Genomic DNA, 18,728 nt, shown 5'->3' on the forward strand with positions numbered 1-18,728 from the left:
CACACCCCCTCTCACGCAGCCCCCGCATCTCCCCCACGGCCACCCCCCCACCCCGCCTCCTAAGTGGGAGCCGGCGGGGGTGCCGCCAGGGCCCCCGCCGCCCCCAGCATCAGCACGGCCAGGGCTTTGGGCCCCGTGGTGTGGATCTTCTCGTGCCGGTGCAGGTTGGAGCGGCGGCTGAAGCTCTTGCCACAGAGCGGGCAGGAGTAGGGCCGGACGCCGCGGTGGGTGCGCTGGTGGGCGGTGAGGTGCGAGCTGTGGCTGAAGCTCTTGCCGCAGTCGAGGCAGTGGTAGGGCTTCTCGCCCGTGTGCGTGCGGTTGTGCGCGATGAGGTTGGAGCGCTGGCTGAAGCACTTGCCGCACTCGGGGCACGGGTAGGGCTTGACCCCGGTGTGCGTGCGCTGGTGGGTGACCAGGGCCGAGCTCTGCGTGAAGCACTTGCCGCAGATGGGGCACTTGTGGGGCTTGGCGCCCGTGTGGGTGCCCTGGTGGGTGACCAGGTCCGAGCGGCGGGTGAAGCGCTTGGCGCAGCGGTCGCACACGTAGGGCTTCTCGCCTGTGTGGATGCGCTGGTGCTGGATGAGCGTCGAGTGGTGGCTGAAGCTCTTCCAGCAGGACGGGCAGGTGTAGGGCTTCTCGCCCGTGTGGATGATCTGGTGCTGGATGAGGTGCGAGCTGCGGCCGAAGCGCTTGCCGCAGTCCGTGCAGGCGTAGGGCTTCTCGCCCGTGTGCGTGCGCCGGTGTGTCACCAGGTGCGAGTGCCAGCTGAAGCCCTTGCCGCACTGCTCGCACGTGTACGTCTTCTTGCCCGCGTCCCCGTCGGGGGCCAGGCCCTCCTCGCTGCCCTCGGGGGTGGCCGTCCGCCCCTCTCTGGGTTTCTCTGGGAGGCGGCCCTCCGGGGCTTTCGCCAGGCTGGCATCGGGCGGGGCCGGTTTCGCCGGCCTCTCGTCTGGGGGGCCCGGCTGCGCATCGTCTCTGGCTGCCCCTGAGCTCTGGCCGCTGGCCACCTGCTGCCCGCGCGGCAGGCCGTTCGCCTGCGCTCTCCCCACCCTGCTTCGGAAGGACTTCGCGTCCCGGAGGGCTGCGGGGGATGGGGCCGGCTCCTCCTTCCCCACCTCAATGGCTCCTGGAGAAAGAGGGTTTCCGGCAAGAGAGAGACTTTGGTGAGGGACCCAGCGTGACTCTGGAGATGGAGGTAAGAGCAGGGATCCTGGAAGTAAAAGCCACCCCCTGGAGAAGACGGGGAGCTGAAGGCCCTGCCCTGGAAGGGCTGTGTGCCTGAACCCCAGGGGAAACGGAGAGTCCAGGCTGAAGAGGGGCACCTGGGAGTGACAGCAGTGACCCCACCGCCCCGCCCACCTGCCACCCCTGCACGCACCTGTCTTCTCCTCCTCTCCCATCTGCCGGCAGGAGCCCGAGGCCTCACCCTTGCCCTGTCCTTGGGAGGCCCAGAAAGGTCTGCTGAAGGGAAACCCTGGCCAAAAAGAGACAAGAGATGCTGCGCTCAGTCACCAGGTGGCACAGCAGGGGACACCCCCTCCCCACCCCCACCTGCCAAGGACACAGCTCTGCACAGGTGGGGTGAAACTAAGCGAGTTCAAACATCACTTGGGGTCGGGTGTCCACCCGTCTCTAGGAAGCAGGTTCTGGGGTAACTGCCAGACACACTCCTCTCAGGGCTGAGCTGGGCCCCATCCAGTATCCCTGAACGAGCGCCAGGAGTAACGGGAGACGGGGTGCGTGAGGCCAGCTGCCCATGACCCCCTTATGGCACACAGGCCCCCAGCAGTGGCCCAGCAATGTTTCCCGCTCCTGCACCTTCCCGGACCGTGAGCAGAAAGGGGTCCCGGGGGAGGGGCGGTGGGGGACAGGAAGCCAAGTGGGAGGGCCTGGGCGAGGAGGCCGGCTGTGGTGACCACCCAGAAGTCAGGGACCAAAGGCGAACTGGCCAAGTCTCCTGGGGCGTGAGCCTGGGGATTCTGGTCAAGTCAGTAAGAGAGCGGAGGAGCCCAGCCTCCACGCCCTGACCCCAGCCCTGCACCGGGGAAGGAATGCGTTGGACCAACCAGTGGGTAGGGCATCTGTGAGGCTTGCCATGGGCTGCAAATGGGTGCTGGGTTCCCTGTGATCTCCCAGGACTTGCCTGGACCTGCCGGTCTGTGCCCCGGGCATGGTTAACAGTGGGTGGTGAGCAAGCCTGAAATAATTAAAGGACTGAGCTGCCCAGACCCAGAGGCCCACCATCAGAGTCAAGGGGGGATTCCCAAGCCCCTAGCTCCACTGGACTAGCCAGTGTGCAACTGACGTGTACTGACAGACAGACAGACAGACTGGATGAATGAAAGAATGAATGACAGTCAATGAACGGGTGCTCTGAGTTTTCCATCCGACCTCGAAGAATTCTGCCAAGAAAGCCAGAGTCTGAAAAAAGTGCTGGGACTTTACTTACCGTGAGAAAAATGTCCTCTCCAAGAGGACAGGCCCCTCGGGGTGGATGTGAGACAGCAAGGGGTCTGGGGGCCTGGAGAGAGGAGCTGACCGTGGCCCGCCCCACCCCGCCCCGGCCAGCAGCTCCCGATGCGGAGCCCAGACACCGGTGTCCGCGCAGACACCTCTCACATGGGGCTCGGAGGGGCAAAAGCTGGAGTGGAGCGAGCACTTCCGAAGAGCCAGGAGCAGAACCCCCAGGTCAGTCCTCTCCCCCCCCCCCCCCCGTGCAGCCACTAGCCAGATGGGGCTACCTCAATTCAAGTTTGTGCTGATTAAAGTGAAATAAATAAATAAATAAATAAAAAGTAGCTCCAGCCACATTTCTCGTGCTGAGCGGCCACATCTGGCCCAAGGGCTCGTGGCTACCACGTCAGCACAGCTGGAGCGCACGTCCTTCACCAGGAAGATGCCGTGGAACAGCACGGTCCAGAGGAGCGGCGAGAGGGACTTCGTGACCTGGAAGGGGAGGAGGAGGCAAGGGTGGGAGGGCCCCACCTCGGGCACGACCCGGCCCTTACCCAAGGACAGCCCATTCCTCTTCTGCAGGACGTCCCTGTAGAAGTTCTGCTGCGCGTGGTCCAGCCGCCCCCACTCCTCCCGGGAGAGGTACAGGGCCACGTCCTCGAAGGTCACCGGCATCTGCAACAACACAAAACGCCCACTCTCCAGGACACGCCAGGACCCCCAGAGGGGCACCATGGCTCCAAGAGGAAGGCGACCCGGCTCCCGACCCACTGCCCCGAGTGAGCCCCGCCCTCGCGTCTGCTGGTGAAGCAGGACGGCCGCCCGAGGGTGGCTTCGCGGGGGCGAGAACGAGGCGGCTGTGTACAACCCGGGAGACAGAAACAAGCGTCCCTTTCGGGCGCCGCAGCCGAAGCTTGGGGTCTCCACGCACGCTCCCCTGCAGCCCCCACCCTCCGGGCTGGCGCTCGCATCCAGGGGACGATGTGGTTCCTCCACATCCCTCTGCTGTTCCTCCAGCCCTGGACTTGGACGGAGACACTCACCTGGGACCAGGCGGTGAGGAGCGCCGCAGCCATCTGCCGGTCTCTGGTCCTCCCCTCACGAGAGAGCACAGGGATCTGGGGGGAGGGGAGGGCTGAGAGAGGACAGAGGTGCTCAGGGCGGCCGCCTCGCCCCGCCTACCAGGGACACCCACCGCTGCCTCAAACTGCACCCCGACCTGACCCAGGAAGAGGGTCAGTAGCCTCTGTGCAGTCAGAGGCTCCGAGGCTGTGCGGGAGAGGCGTGTCGGGGGCAGGTGCGCCCACGTGCAGGCCTCTCCGTGGCAGGAGAGCTCGTGCCCTCCCCGCCTCTGCACCAGACTCCACCTCTCCCCACAGCTGCCACCGAGAAGGGGCCCCTCTCCGCGCCCCTCTCCATCCCTTTCCTCACCTCCTCCGGGCAGGAAAAGAGCTTTGTCCTTAGAGCCCTGGCTTAGGGACACCCAGCCCTGCTCTCCTCGGGCCCCGGCCCCCTGCGATGCCCCCTCAGGCTGTGGCTCTTCCGGCTCTGTCTTGATGTGGGGAGACTCCTGAGCAGCTCCCAAAGGCACCGTCTCCTCTGACTCAGAAAGCATTTCTTGACGAGGATGCCCATGACCTGGAACCTAGGAATGACAGCCCCCATCAGCACCTGGGCAGAGAATGGGAGACGCAACCGAGCCCCACACCCGAGGGGCCTGGCAGCGGCCGACACCCAGGTGGCCAAACACACCCGAATGCAACTCACTGCTGGCCTTGCTTCCTTCTCCCGGCCCTGGGGCCCCGCACGTGCCTGGTTCGCCCCCACAAGGCCGGGACAACACGGGAAGGAAGGGAGGCTCAAGGCCGGGCCAGGGGCGGGCTGGCCAGGTGCCCACAGAGCAGGTGTCTCCTCCCCGTTCCAGCCTCGTACCTCCCACAGCTGTGTGGATGGTTCCTCTTTCATGTTAGAGGACACCAAGTGCAGTGGGCTGAATGGTGTCCCCCAAATTTCACGTCTGCCTGGAACCTCACAATGTGACCTTATTTGGAAAAAAAAGGTCTCTGCTGATGTAATCAGTAAAGGATCTTGAGATGAAATCATTCTGCATTTAGACTGGGCCCTAGATCCAACGATCAGTGTCCTTAGAATGAATTCTAGTTGTTTTATGCCATCCAGACATAGGAAACGAACACACCCAGGCTCAGAGATCGACCATGGCCCAAGATTACAGAGCCTGTGAATTCTCAGCCAGCACTTGAACTCCGAGTGTATCTGATTCACAAGTCAGCCCCAGAGCCACCATTTCCTGAATATGACAGGGAGGTATCATGTGGCCCTGGGCCATTTCTAGCCTGACTCAATTTGGTCACAGAAGTTGGAGGTTTTTTTAGTTTGGAGAAACAAGTCCAAGGGTACCTCTAACTGGGCCGAGGCCTGTGCCCACCTTCGTCTGACAGAAGGAGACCTCCTCCCGGCTCACCCCTGCAGCACCACCCACCGCAGCTCGTCCAGGGTTCTCCAGGGTCCTCCTAACTCGTCCCTTCTTCACATCAACCTCGGGTGGGAAGGTCAGGCAACCGGGGCTTGATCCAGACCAGCCCCTCGCTCGCCGCTCAACCCTGAGTGGGCACCGCCTTCCCACAAACCTCGAGAGCTTTGGGAAAGTCACTTCCTTTGCATTGGGGGGCTCCTGGTGAGGCCTTATCATCACCCACAGCACAGGGACTGGCCAGGCTTCTGCTGAGAACTCAGACTTCTCTCTCCACACCGCCCCCACGTCTGTGTATATCAGAGCCCCAAAGGGAAGACCCTCAGGCCAGGAGTTGGAGGGACTGGGAGCCACACGAGCCAGGCAGCCTCCAAAACTCAGCTACTCTGCCTCACACACAGATCCCCTGTGAGAAAGAGCTGCCTACTCTGGAACATTCTGGATAAACACAGAGCGGTGCCAGAAATAATTACTATAACTGTACTGTGCGAGTTGACAGAATCCAGCAGGAGAGAATGTCAGGGGCGTGCGAGGCCCAGTGGGTGTTACAAAGGCACCGTGGAAGCAAAAGCACGCAGTGTTGACACGTCTTTGTACCTCCTACTGTACGAAAGTGCGAGACGTAACGCAGATGGTCCCTGACTCTCAACAGCTCAACTTAACGAGCTTTCGACTTTATGATGGTACAGAAGCGGCACACATTGGGTAGAAACCACACTTCGAAGTCTGAATTTGCCCCTTTCCCTGGGCTAAGCGATGTGTACCACGGTCCTCGCCCAGGACGCCAGGCGGCAGGAGACATGGCTTCCGGTCAGCCGCGTGGTCACGAGCGTCAATGACCACAAACTGGTGGCCATTCTGTTTTCCTCCTTCAGCACGGTGTTCAGTACATCACGCGAGATACTCAGCACTAAGTTACGAGATCGGCTTTGTGTTAGGTGGTTTTACCCAATGTAGGCTGCTCTGAGTGTTCTGAGCACGTTTAAGGTAGGTGAGATTAGGCTCTGATGCTCAGTAGAGCATGTATTCAATGCATTTTCCACTTAATAATATTTTCAGCGTACAGCGGGTTTATCAGGATGTAAGCCCATGGTGAGCTGAGGGAGATCTGCTCTTGATTTGTGCTTGTCCTTACACCTGCTCGCTGAGGCGATCTGTTTCTCTGATCTAGGTTCTGGTTGCTGTGGGTGTTGTTATTGCATATGTTACAATAACGATCTGGATGAGACAGGTGGCAGCAGCAGGCAGGCACAGGGTATACATTTTATGGACGACACACCTGCTTCCCAGAAGCCAGGGGACTTGCCCAAGGTCACACACCTGGCTGCAGCTGACTCATATTCCTTTGATTCCAAGCTCAGGGGCCCAGGTCCTCCCGCAGGGTGTAATTACACACATAGGCAACAGGTACAGGAAGGAGACAAGGTGCTCAGACCCAGGGAGAGAGGAGATGGGGTGCTAGGCAGGAGGGAGCGGAGGGTAAACCGAGGCTCCCCCACGTGCGCTGGGCACAACCTCACCAGTAGGATCCCCACGCAGGCTCCCCGCTATTTCATGTAGCCTTTGGCCGACAGACTCGTGAACTCAGCAGGCAGAGCCGAGCAGCTCTCTGGCTGTCAATTCCCAGTGGAAGAACTTTCTCGTCATAGCACCAAGTCCTCCCATCACCCCCATCCGCCCCAGTGAGTCTGTCTTCCACTGGCGTAGACACCCTACCTTGAAAACCCCCTCCCGCTCCAATCCCTTCCAGGGCATGCATCCCTCGCCCAGCGCCCCGTCCATACCTCTCGGGCTCTCTCCTTGTCCTGGGTAGCCTGGGCGGCTCTGCCGTCTGCAGACATTTCTATCTCAGAGGTAGAAAGCACAGCTCCGTCGTTTCTCCTTCTTATTGGCCAAGCCCCCTCCAGCTTCTGGCCGGGAGCCTACCAGAGCAGAAATGTAAGTCAGCCATCGTCTCCTGGACACCTCCAAAGCACCCTGGAAATCCCCACGCAAGCCCAGACCCACGCTTGGTCCCAATCAGAAATAAAGCCTCCGCAGATGCCCTCCGGTGACCTCATTCTCTCTGGTGTGGTTTGGTCCCTCACTTGACAGAATGCTGTTTTGTATCATCCCCTTTGTCGCTGAAGCCAGAACTCTGCATCTCAGAGCAACCAGTTAGGGAAAGCCAGAGCTGACTCGGCATCTGGATCTCCTGTCATCAGGAGCCGAAAGGTCTGCAGAGACTGTACAGAACAGGTGCTGGGTGTGACCCCACCCCTCACAGCCGGCTCAGCTGAGGAATCTGGGCCCCCCTGTCTCCCAGACGCAGGGCACACACAGCCTGCGCTCAGCCTGACTCCGCCGCCTGGGATCCAGAAATTGAGCTGCCCGGTCTCAGCAGCCCTCCCTGCAGCGGTAACCACCCGACGGGGACAAGAGTCCATCCTGTTCACGGGCCTGGATGGCCCACGTCCTTCCCCTTCCCGAACCTGGGTCCGGGCCCCCTTCTCTCCCCACCAGCCTGAAGCCTTCCACCTTTGACCCCGTCCTCTCCCACCAGCTGGCCACCCGCGTGGATCTCGGGATCCAGGCGCCCTCCCCAGCGCCCCTCTCACCGAAGTGGAGGTGGAGGGGGCACCTCGGGCGCTGGGGGCCCCCTCCCCCGGGAAGGGAGACTCCACAGCCTACACCGGGCCGGGGAGCCGGGTGGAGACTGGGATTAGGGACAACAGGAAGTCCCTCCCATATCCCGTTCCCCACGCAGCTGCAGCCCTACAGGGTTCCCAGCTTCGAGCGTTCCGGGGCTGGGGTCTGGAGCTGGGCTGCACCTGCGCTAGGCAGGGACCTGAGTCCTAGATCTGCACCGCCAGCTGACGATCGCTTTACCTGGTACGTTCTTGTGCTACCAGTAGAGCAGGATGCAGAGATGGGAAAACAAATTCTGTGGAAGGACCAGATATTTGACGTTTCAAAGAAGGCACTGCGGCTGTCCTCACAGGAGTGAGGGCACTTTTCTGCTAGAGGGGCACGATGGTCCTTCACAACACACAGGGCCTCTGAAGGTCTTAAGGTCTCTCACGGTCCTGGATTTCACGCAAGGCGCCCAGGCTGGTGAGCAGGTCAGGTCGTCCGGGCTCTCCCCAAGACTGGCACGGAGTTCTCTCTCCCTCAGAGCAAACTTAGGAAATAGATAGGCCCAGGAACTCTCCTCTCCACCACCCCCCACCCCATGCCCCACAGCTTGAAAAGATGTGGGACCAATCTGATTTTTCTAGATCTGCTCTCCCCCAGCTCCCTCTCAAGGCCAGGGACAGCAGGGGTAAAAGGGTCTGACCCAGCTATATCGACAGGGGCCCGGACTGCATACCCCACCACTTAGTCTCTGTTTTCCATTTGGACCTGAGAACTAAGGCTCCCAAAATGGAGGACAGAGACTGCGCTTCACTTTCTAGGGTGAAGAACCCATCTCTCCTCTGAGCAGGGCACATGGGTCAGAGGAAAGGAGTGGGGCCAGCTCTGGGGTCAGATTCCAGGAAACATTTCCATGCCCGTGGCCTGCGGCCATCAGAGTCCTCTGAGACGCGTCCTTTCATCCAGGACCAGGCACAAATGGCCCCTGTACCAGCCTGTAGGCGTGCTGTGGGCTCACAGGGGTTTAATTTCCTTAAAACTTTGTTTCTAACATTTAAAAATGAGTAGAGTTCTCATAAAACCGATTTTCTTGAAAACAAGCAGATCATTGGGCAACCCTGGACTCGTATTCCCCACCTTCAGGGCCTGCTCTCATGTGGCTGCATTTCATCTACACTTGCCTCCGCAGCATTTTGAATTTGCAACCCTGCTTTTGGAGTTAAATGTGTTTTAGGACTCTGATCTAGTCTACTGTCACTCTGATAAACAAAAATGTTACCCCTGGGGTTTGTCTCTGGTCATTATTTCCAGGCATCTTAATCTTCAAGGTAAAGAGGGATGTACGCAGTTGTAACAAAAGCCAGGAGTATTTTCAAGCCAGGGGCCCCTGGGTGCCCCAGTCGGCTAAGCGTCTAACTTCGGCTCAGGTCATGATCTCGCAGTTTAGTTTGTGAGATAGAGCCCCGCGCTGGGCTATCTGCTGTCAGAGCGGAGCCTGCTTGGGATTCCCTCTCCCTCTCTTTCTGACCCTCCCCTTCTCGCACAAACATGCATTCTCTCTCTCTCAAAAATAAATAAACTTAAAAAAATTACTATTTTCAAGCCAGCGAGCTATAAACTGGAAAGTGACAGGGGGCTGTGGAAAAGATGAACTATTCATTCTGTGAGTGTTTCTCCATCAACAAGGAGCATGACAAGCACCCGGAGTAAGGGAATTCACTCCTGAGGCCATGTCAGTGGCAGTTCCAAGAGTGCACTGAGTCCCAAAAATGTGGATACGTCTTGACTCTTGGGCAAATGTTTCTCTACCAGACAAAAGGGGCCACTTCAAGGACTCTGGGGAAGCCGAGCGGTTTGGATACTACCACGGGCTCACGTAAACTGGACCAAATGAAGTCTCAACATTTATTTAACGGTTCGGAAAATATTTATTGAGCACCTACTATATGACAGACATTAGCCCCTTCTTGAACGGGAGAGGAAACGCTTCCACAGTCTAGGCTCTAGGATTGAGCAGGTCTAGGGGGAAGCAAATGTCATATTTGCTGTGTGGGAATTGAAGTCCCTAAAAGACTTCAGAAAAGCACCACGGAAAGGCGGGTCAATAAGCAAAGCAGAGATCAAAACTCTAAATGCCTCCAGCAAGCAGGCAGGACAGCATATGACGAGTGGCTTGGATGGAAGATGGCAGTCAGAGCCTCAAGAAATCATATTGTATTCAAAGGGAGCAGTTGGGGGCTCAGCATTGCCAAAGCTTAGAGACTTTTTAAGAGAAGCCGAAAAAGAATTAGATTTCTATGTGAAATGTCCCAACTTTTAAATGTTCATGATTAAAATAAAAAATTTAAGAACTCTGTACAACCCCAGCAGAAAACACCTGCTGTCCAGCTCACAGGGCACCAGTCTAGAGATGTACTCACCTCAGAAGCCTGTCACAAGGATAACTACCATGGATGGAAGTGCTTATCTGAGCTTCAGACAGGGAAAACACTCAAGGAAGGCCAACTCCAATGTCTGGCGGCTTCACTGAGCTTATGAAGAGGTCACCTTCAGCAAATAAATCATGATCGACCTTCAGAGATTGGCCTGAGAACTGACTCAGGTCTTACAAAAGCACTCAGAATAATAAAAACTAGAAAAAGAAATCATCTGAAGTAAGAAGAAAAACGTTTCGTTAAAGGAAAAAAAAAAAAAGCTTGTACTAATTAAGGCTGATAAGTCAGGCTGGAGACAGGGTAATGGCTAGATCAAGCCTTAGGAAGGAGAGAAGATGGGGGGTGGGGGTGGGGGGAATAAAGGAACGTGAGAAAGGCCAAGAAAAACAGGAATCATCGAGTAAACAACACAGCAAATGTTAACCATTGAATAAGAAGAAAAGGAAAGCAGATAGGTGGGGCCCCAGGAGTAAAAATATTTTAAAGAAGAAAATAACGAAGAACCCCCAGGGCCACTAAGAGCAGGGCGTGGGCGCTCACGCGGCCAGCGGCCCTCTCACCCCCGGAGGGGCGGCGGCACGCCCGTGACCCCGTCCCTGGACGCGAGGCGGCCTCACAGGCACTCGTCCCAACCAGCTGGAGGCCCAGGAGCCCCGCAGTCTGCGGAACACTGACGCCGGGAGCCCGTCGCCGAGGCAACGACGCCGCCCCGCCCACGCGCTCACGGGACACACCTTTGATTGGCTGGTTCCCGGTGGCTCCGCCCATCATGCTCCCCAGGGCTCCGCCCCGTCGCCTTACCCGCGCGCTCCCGTCCGCGCCCCCGAGGGACTGGCCTGCGGATGGGGGGAGGGTCACCCTGGTGCCGCCTGCCCCTGGCCGGTGTGCCCGCATTTCCCGTCCGGCTGCCCCATCCCAACTTCCGGTTTCCCGGCTCTCTGGCGGCGCCCGCCTCTGGGCACCGTGCGTGGGGACAGCCGGCGCGGGTGAGGACCGCAGGCTGGACACACACTGCGGGGCGGGACACATACGGCGTCCCCTGTGGGGAAACTGAGGCTGTCTGTGCGCAGGCCCTTGCTGCTGACCCGCTCCCTCTGTGTGACACATAGCTCATTAAATATAAAAACACAAAGAAAACATGCAGCGCATTAGCACCAAACAACCATTCATCAAAGGAGGGGAAGCAGGTTTCATTCGGTAACTGCTGACAGCAGGAAAAAGAGCTGAGCTCCCTCCGACTTGTGCAGAGGTGACCGGGGTTTCAAAGGGAGACCGAGGGAGGGGAGAACAGGGCTCACTAGAGTCAGAGAAGTGAACGATCACAAAGAGCAGGCCAGCGTGGGTGCGACTAGGCCACGCGTGTCCGCTGGCAGGTATGGAAGTCAGGAGTCTGGTATTTACAGCCCTTCGTCCTATGGCAGTCTCCCCCCTCACTTCCCAGCCCTCAGACTCCCTCCTCTGCGTGCCACGTGGTCCCTGCTCAGAATCTTTTACATTCTTTTTACTTCACTTTGTATGAATAAAATGTAGAGCTTCCATTTGTTTTTACTTTATCTCATCCTTTTAAAAATTCAATTTTTGTGAATGCTTTGTTTTATTTATTTAAATTTCAAATCCAACTTAGTGAACATAGAGTGTAATAACGATTTCAGGAACAGACTTTAGTGATTCATCACTTACATGTAACACCCAGTGATCATCCCAAAATGTGTCCTCCTTAATGCCCCTCACCCATCCAGCCCATCCCCCCACCCAACACCCCGCCAGCAACCTTCCGTTTGCTCTCTGTATTTAAGAGCCTCTTATGCTTTACGTCCCTCTGTTTTTATCTTATTTTTGCTTCCCTTCCCTTATGTTCTTCTGTTTTGTATCTTAAATTCCACCTATGAGTGAAATCACGTATTTGTCTTTCTCTGACCCATTTCGCTTAGCATAAGACACTCTAGCTCCATCCATATTGTTGCAAATGGCAAGATTTCATTCTTTTTGATTGCCGAGTAATATTCCTTTGGACGTATACACCACATCTTCTTTATCCACTCATCAGTCCATGGACATTTGAGCTCTTTCCATACTTTGACTATTGTTGATAGTGCTGCTATAAACATTGGGGTCCATGTGCTCCTTCGAATAAGCACTCCTGTATCCTTTGGATAAATACCTAGTAGTACAATTGCTGGGTCATAGGGTAGTTCTATTTTTCATTTTTTGAGGCGCCTCCATACTGTTTTTCAGAGTGGCTGCACCAGTTTGCGTTCCCACCAGCAGTGCAAAACGGGTCCTCTTTCTCCACATCCTTGCCAACGTCTGTTGTTGCCTAAGTTATTCATTTTAGCCATCTGACAGGCGTGACGTCGAATCTCATTATGGTTTTGATTTGTATTTCCCAGATGATGAGCGATGTTGAGCATTTTTTCGTGTCTCTTGGCCATCTGGATGTTTTCTTTGGAAAAGTGTCTATTCATGTCTTTTGCCCATTTCTTCACTGGGTTATTTGGTTTTTTTGGGTATTGAGTTGGATAATTTCTTTACAGATTTTGGATACTAACCCTTTATTGGATATGTCGTTTGCAAATCTTGTCTCCCATTCTGTCGGTTGCTTTTGAGTTTTGCTGATTGTTTCCTTCACTGTACAGAAGCTTTTTTATCTTGATGAGGTCCCAATGGTTCACTTTTGCTTTTGTTTCCCTTGCCTCCGGAGACGTGTTGAGTAAGAAGTTGCTGCAGCCGAGGTCAAAGAGATTGTTGCCTGTTTTCTCCTCTAAGATGTTGATGGCTTCCTGTCTTATGTTTAGGTCTTTCATCCATTTTGAGTTTATTTTTGTGTATGGTAGAAGGAAGTGATCCAGGTTCATTCTTCTGCATGTTGCTGTCCAGTTATCCCAACACCATTTGCTGAAGAGACTTTCTTTATTCCATTGGATATTCTGTCTGCTCTGTCAAAGATTAGTTGGCTATACATTTGTGGGTCCATTTCTGGGTTCTCTATTCTGTTCCATTGATCTGTGTGTCTGTGTTTGTGCCACTACCATACTGTCTTGATGATTACAGTTTTGCCATACAGTTTGAAGTCCGGAATTGTGATGCCTCCAGCTTTGGTTTTCCTTTTCAGGATTGCTTTGGCTATTTGGGGTCTTTTCTGGTTCCATAAAATTTTAGGATTATTTGTTCTAGCTCTGTGAAGCATGCTGGTGTTATTTTGATAGGGATTGCTTGTGAATGCTTTATAGTGTAGGGGGGAAAATCAGCTAATGATAAGAATCAGGGCCCTTGGAAAAAATGGCTGGTCCTAGCACCAGAGCAAGAAATAGACAAGATGAATCTATAGATGGTGGGAGGGGAAACCGGACAGGCTCTCTGGAAGTGGCAGAATATTCTAAAGCTGAAATCTACATATGCTGTGACAGAGCGATTCACTCCTGGGTAGAACCCAGCAGTAACTCACATTTATGGTCACCAGAGACATGTAACTCCAAACCAAAACCCACCAACTGTCTAGCCACAGTAGGATGAACAAATAATGCACCAGGAAATACCGTTCAGGGAAAAAGCAAAAACATGGATTGAGTCTCCCACTGTGGAGTAAGGCCAGATGAAGAATTCCTTGGGGCACCTGGCTGGCTCAGTTGGTAGAGACAATGTTGTAGGGTCAATGCGACTCTTGATCTGAAGGTTGTGAGTTCGAGCCACGTGTTGGGTGTAGAAATTGCTGAAAAATAAAATCTTAAAAGAAAAAACTTCTTATTGTGTGACTTCATTTACATGAAGTTCAAAACCAGACCAGACAAACCTGCTGTGGTGGGAAGTCAAGATGATGATTATGGGGGAGGGAAGTGGCCAGGAGGGCTGGAATGCGAGGGCTGTTTTCACCTGATGCAAACTCATGACACTCTACATTTTTGGTTTGGGTACATTTCTGTACGTTACACCTAAAATTTTTCTTTAAAATAAAAACAAAACCAAAAACAAAAAACGGGAAAATGGGTGCCTGGCTGGCTCAGTCAGTGAAACATGCAGCTCTTGATCTTGAGGTTGTGAGTTCAAGCCCCAGGGTGGGTGTGGAGATTACTTAAAAACAAAATTATAAATAGGGGCACATGGGTGGCTCAGTTGGCTGAATATCCAACTTCGGCTCAGGTCGTGATCTCATGGTTCATGAGTTCAAGCCCCACATTGGGCTCACTCCTGTCAGCGCACAGCCTGCTTCAGAGCCTCTGTCCTCCTCCCTTTCTGCCCCTCCCCGACTCAATATAAATAAGCATTAAAAAATTAAAAAATAAAATCAGGGCACCTGGGTGCCCTGAGCCACCTGGGTGGCTCAGTCGGTTGAGCATCTATCTCTTGATTTCCACTCAGGTCATGATCTCGCAGTTCCTGGGTTCGAAACCACACTGGGCTCTGTGCTGACAGTGCAAAGCCTTCTTGGGATGCTCTCTCTCCCTCTCTCTCTGCCCCTCCCCTGCTCGAGTCAGCTATCAAAATAAATAAATGAACCTAAAAAAAAATGTAAATGAGGGGCACCTGGGTGGCTCAGTCAGTTAAGCATCCGACTTCAGCTCAGGTCATGATCTCCCTGCTGCCCCCCCCCCCCCCGACCCTGCTCCCGACCCAGTTTGTGAGTTCGAGCCCCGTGTCAGGCTCTGTGCTGACAGTTCAGAGCCTGGAGCCTGCTTTGGATCCTGTGTCTCCCTCCCTCTCTCTGCCCCTTCCTCCACTCATGCTCTGTCTCTCTCTGTAAAAAATAAATATATGTTAAACAAAAAAAAAGTAAATGAAGCGAAACCAGTTAGGCCATTGCTATGGTCCAGGCAAGTGACGATGGAGGCTTGGACTCAGATGACAGCAGCAGAAGTCAAGAAACGGGCAGATTTGGAAAACGCACAGAACTTGGCGACCGATGAGATGTAGGATGGGGTAACTCAAGGGGATCCAGGATAAATCCCAATTCCTGGCTTGCGTGACCAAACGGGCTGTACTACATTTACCGAAACAGAGAATACCAGAAACAGAGATCTGATGTGAAAGACGCATCGGATCCACATTTAGTGAGGACGCAGCGGAGCATGACAACAAAGCCACTGTCGTGGAGCGTGCGTTTCAGTGGCCGTGTGAGTTTGGCCTTGAAAATGAAGACTTTGGGGGCATTTATGAGACACCCAAAGAGTTGAGAAATAAAATATAAATACAAGGATATTGGCATTGAGAATGGTTATTGAGGCCACAGTGGCTACGAAACCAAAAAGGGAGGTATATTAGTTATTTATTTTTGTGTAACAAATGATCCCCAAACGTGGTATCTCAAAATAAATACTTATCATCCCATGGTTTCTGTACCCTACAGGGCTTAACTGGGTGCCTCTAGCTACAGGTCAATAGCTATGGTCAACTTGTCTGCTTGACTGTGAGGAGAGGGTCCAAGGTGACTGGCCTTGGTCCCTCACCACAAGGGCCTCTCCTCAGACATGGCTCCCCCAGGGTAAGCAAGCAAGAGATTGAGAGAGCGCACATCTGAGGGCCCCCAAGACGAAGCCACGGTCTGTTTACAACAGAATGTCAGAAGTGACACCCCTCCCTCCTGCTGGATTCGGTTTCTTAGAAGTGAATCACTAAATCCAGCTCCCCCCCCCCACACACACACACAGGCAGTGGATTACACAGGGGTGGGTCAGAGCAGACCCAAGGTCACCGGAGGCCCCCAGGCCGGAGCCGTGCAGAGTGCCAATATTTAATGCTCGGGCAAAGAAAGCGAAGCTGGTGAGGAAGGCTGAGAGGAGACAACGGGAGAAACAGGGAAAACAGAAGATAGAGGATAGGTAAAAAGGAAGGAAGACAGAAGATCAAATCCACTGAGCAGTCAACTGGGAACCAGTGACCCGCTGAGACACGCTGTGTGGCTGACAGTCCCGTGCGGGGACAGACAAGAGCCAAGCAGACAGAAAAGCAGCAAGTGAATCACAGTCTGTGGCAGGTACTGGGAAGGGAACAGAGCGCGCTGGGAGGAGACACTTTAACAAGGGTGGTTTCCACGAGGAGACGGCCGTTGAAGATTGAAGAGGAGGTCTTTGCTGAGGGTCACGCTGAGCTGCGAGGCGCTTCGGGGGTGTCTTTAGGACTCAGCACCACGGCAGAAGACATCAAGACCAAAGTCAAGAACGACCAGACCGCCCCTTTCGACAGCCGCTTCCCCAACCGGAGCCAGACCCGGAACTCCTGGCAAAACTACCTAGACTTCCACCGCTGTGAGAAGGCGATGACTGCTAAAGGGGGTGAGGTCTCCGTGTGCGAATGGTACCGGCGTGTGTACAAGTCCCTCTGCCCCATGTCCTGGGTGGCAGCCTGGGACGACCGCCGGGCGGAAGGCACGTTTCCCGGGAAGATCTGAACTGGCTCCACCCACCTCTCCTCCGTACTCCATCCTTCTCCCAGGGCAGTGAAGGGGGGACCTGGGTACATGGTGATCCCCACCCTGGGATCCTGAAGCATGGCTTAACTAATCATAAATACTCGCTGGAAAAGTTAAAAAAAAAAAAAAAAAAAGGAAAAGAAAAAGATTGAAGAGAAGCGGACAAAGGGCGAGGGTGGGAGCCTCCTTTCCAGGCCAGCATGGCGAGGTGGGATCGAGCTGGTGTGTCCAGAAACAGAAAGGCAAAGGAAAAGAGGGCAGAGGATGTGACCATGGTAAGAAGAGGTTTTAACAGCCATCTTTCCCTGAGCTGGAGAAGGATTTCTCCCCTTTGCCCTGAATTATTCTAACTGGAGGAATCCTACAGAAATAGAAAATACAGGAAAACGTGTCTTTCTTCTGCAAGCTCTGTCTCTTTTTAATGGTTATTTATTTAGTTTTGAGAGAGAGCAAGCGAGTGGGGGAAGGGCAGAGAGAGAGCGGGAAATAGGATCCCAAGCAGGTTCTGTGCGGTCAGCGCAGAGCCCGACATGGGGCTCGAACCCACAAACCGTGAGATCAGGACCTGAGTGAGAAGCAGATGCCCAACCGAGACACCCAGGCGCCCCTGAAATCTCTTAAAAGATGAGAGAGGAAGGTTCCATCAGTCAGGCGCTCTTACTGGCCTGGCTGATACTAGACCTGAAGTCTTTTTCACATTTAATAAGAAAAGTTGTACACCTGAAACTGATTATAACACCGTGTGTTAACTATGTTGGAATTAAAATTTAAAAACGTAGTTAAAAAATAATTATTAGCGGCATCTGGGTGGCTCAGTCGGCTGAGCCTCTGACTTCAGCTCAGGTCATGATCTCCCCATTCGTGAGTTTGAGCCCCGCATCAGGCTTGCTGCTGTCAGCTTGTCAGTGAAGAGCCTTCCTGGGATCCTCTGACACCCCCCCGCCCCGTCCCTGCCCCTCTCCAACTTGTGCTCTCCCCTCTCCAAAAAATAAATATTTTTTTAAAAATGTAATTTGGTGTGAACTTTAAAAAATTCCAAGGTAACAACTAGAATAGTTTATGTGTGCATTTTCAAGATAATTTTAGGAGATATTGAAATATACCCCAAATAGGTAGATTTTCATTAAAAATCTCTTTTGGAGGTTTATCATTCACTAAGTGGAAATAGGTAACAACTCAGCAATTTCACAAGAATTTTCGTCTATTACTGAGTAATGCTGGGAGAGGGGAGTGTAGGGGACTTCAACGTTCAATAAGCCCTTTTTTTCCTGCAAAGTAACTTTAGTTAATGAGAGGAGTCCAAGGAATCCCAGCTTTGGTGACCCGGCGTTGCCCAAACTGTAAGCCTCATGGGGGCAGCACTTGTCTGTTTAACTCGGCACTGGGTCCCTGGGGTCAAGGACAGTACCAGACACAGGAGGGAAGCAAACATTTCCCGCAGGAATGAATGAATGAATGAATGAATGAATGAATGAATGAATGAAATGGTGCACAACCGCGATGGGCCAGCAACAAACAGGATTGTTAGCCAAGCCCATACTCGGCCACAGGTTTAGAAATGGAGCTGGTCTCCACCTCTCTGACATATTTCCAGGAGAGGTAGCATGTCTGAGTCGGAGGCCTGAAAGTCAGTGCTAACAGCGAAACCCGAGCCTTCCGGCTGAGCCAGTTCCCCAGGCCCTCCCTGCGCGCCCCGATCCTTACCCGTGGAGGCCACGTTCTAGCAGTTCTTCCCAATCATATCCATACAGGCCCGGTTGTCCCCACACCCAGGGCTCAGACATGGCCACGTCCTCGAAAGCCACAGCCACGGGGAAGCAGGTCAGTGTTGGGGGAAGGGGCAAGGCAGGGACGGCCGGGAGGGGTCCAGATCTGGGTGTGGGAGGTGCCTCCACCCGGGGGTTGGCTTTTGCGGCCCCTGCCCAGGAGGTGGAGTTTCTGGGCTCCTCCCTGGGGTGGGGTTTCCCGACCTCTCCCAGGAGGTGGGCGGTCGTGGAGCTCCCGGCCCCGCCCAGGAGGTGGAGTTTCTAGGCTCCTCCCTGGGGTGGGGTTTCCCGACCTCTCCCAGGAGGTGGGCCGTGGTGGAGCTCCCGGCCCCGCCCAGGAGGTGGAGTTTCTAGGCTCCTCCCTGGGGCGGGGTTTACCGACCTCGCTCAGGAGGTGGGCTGCGGTGGGGCTACCGGGGCTGGGCGCCTGCACACTCTGCGTGCTGTGGGTCTCGCGGGCCGCCTCCTAAGCCATTTCGTCTGTTTGGACACGTGCCAGCTCTGGGCCAGGTGTGGAGGACGCGGAGCAGATAAGGGAAACACCACTTGTCCAGAGGGAGCTTGTA

General features: G+C 54.5%; 2 protein-coding genes across 4 annotated transcripts; one reads left to right on the forward strand and one right to left on the reverse strand.

Moving 5' to 3' along the window:
* Positions 1-51: 51 nt before the first annotated feature.
* Positions 52-18,306, reverse strand: ZNF205 (zinc finger protein 205). 3 transcript variants are annotated; one of them, XM_047838406.1, is made up of 8 exons: positions 9,979-10,509; positions 7,814-7,868; positions 6,730-6,867; positions 3,886-4,099; positions 3,498-3,589; positions 3,009-3,129; positions 1,379-1,474; positions 52-1,126 (listed from the first exon to the last, which is right to left on the reverse strand). In XM_047838406.1, exons 3-8 carry the CDS (start codon positions 6,784-6,786, stop codon positions 60-62), a joined length of 1,647 nt encoding a protein of 548 aa, XP_047694362.1. In that variant the 5' UTR covers positions 6,787-6,867; positions 7,814-7,868; positions 9,979-10,509; the 3' UTR covers positions 52-59. The 3 variants fall into 3 exon arrangements, with proteins under 3 accessions (XP_047694362.1, XP_047694363.1, XP_047694361.1); XM_047838407.1 differs by lacking the exons at positions 7,814-7,868; positions 9,979-10,509 and adding an exon at positions 18,101-18,306; XM_047838405.1 differs by lacking the exons at positions 7,814-7,868; positions 9,979-10,509 and adding an exon at positions 7,543-7,778.
* On the forward strand, positions 14,812-16,436 carry LOC125154053 (cytochrome c oxidase subunit 6b-1-like). The gene is made up of 2 exons (XM_047837715.1): positions 14,812-14,897; positions 15,895-16,436. Exons 1-2 carry the CDS (start codon positions 14,812-14,814, stop codon positions 16,373-16,375), a joined length of 567 nt encoding a protein of 188 aa, XP_047693671.1. The 3' UTR covers positions 16,376-16,436.
* Positions 18,307-18,728: the final 422 nt, after the last annotated feature.

This window comes from Prionailurus viverrinus, chromosome E3 (genome assembly GCF_022837055.1).
Source record: "Prionailurus viverrinus isolate Anna chromosome E3, UM_Priviv_1.0, whole genome shotgun sequence".
NCBI classification, from domain to species: Eukaryota; Metazoa; Chordata; class Mammalia; order Carnivora; family Felidae; genus Prionailurus; species Prionailurus viverrinus.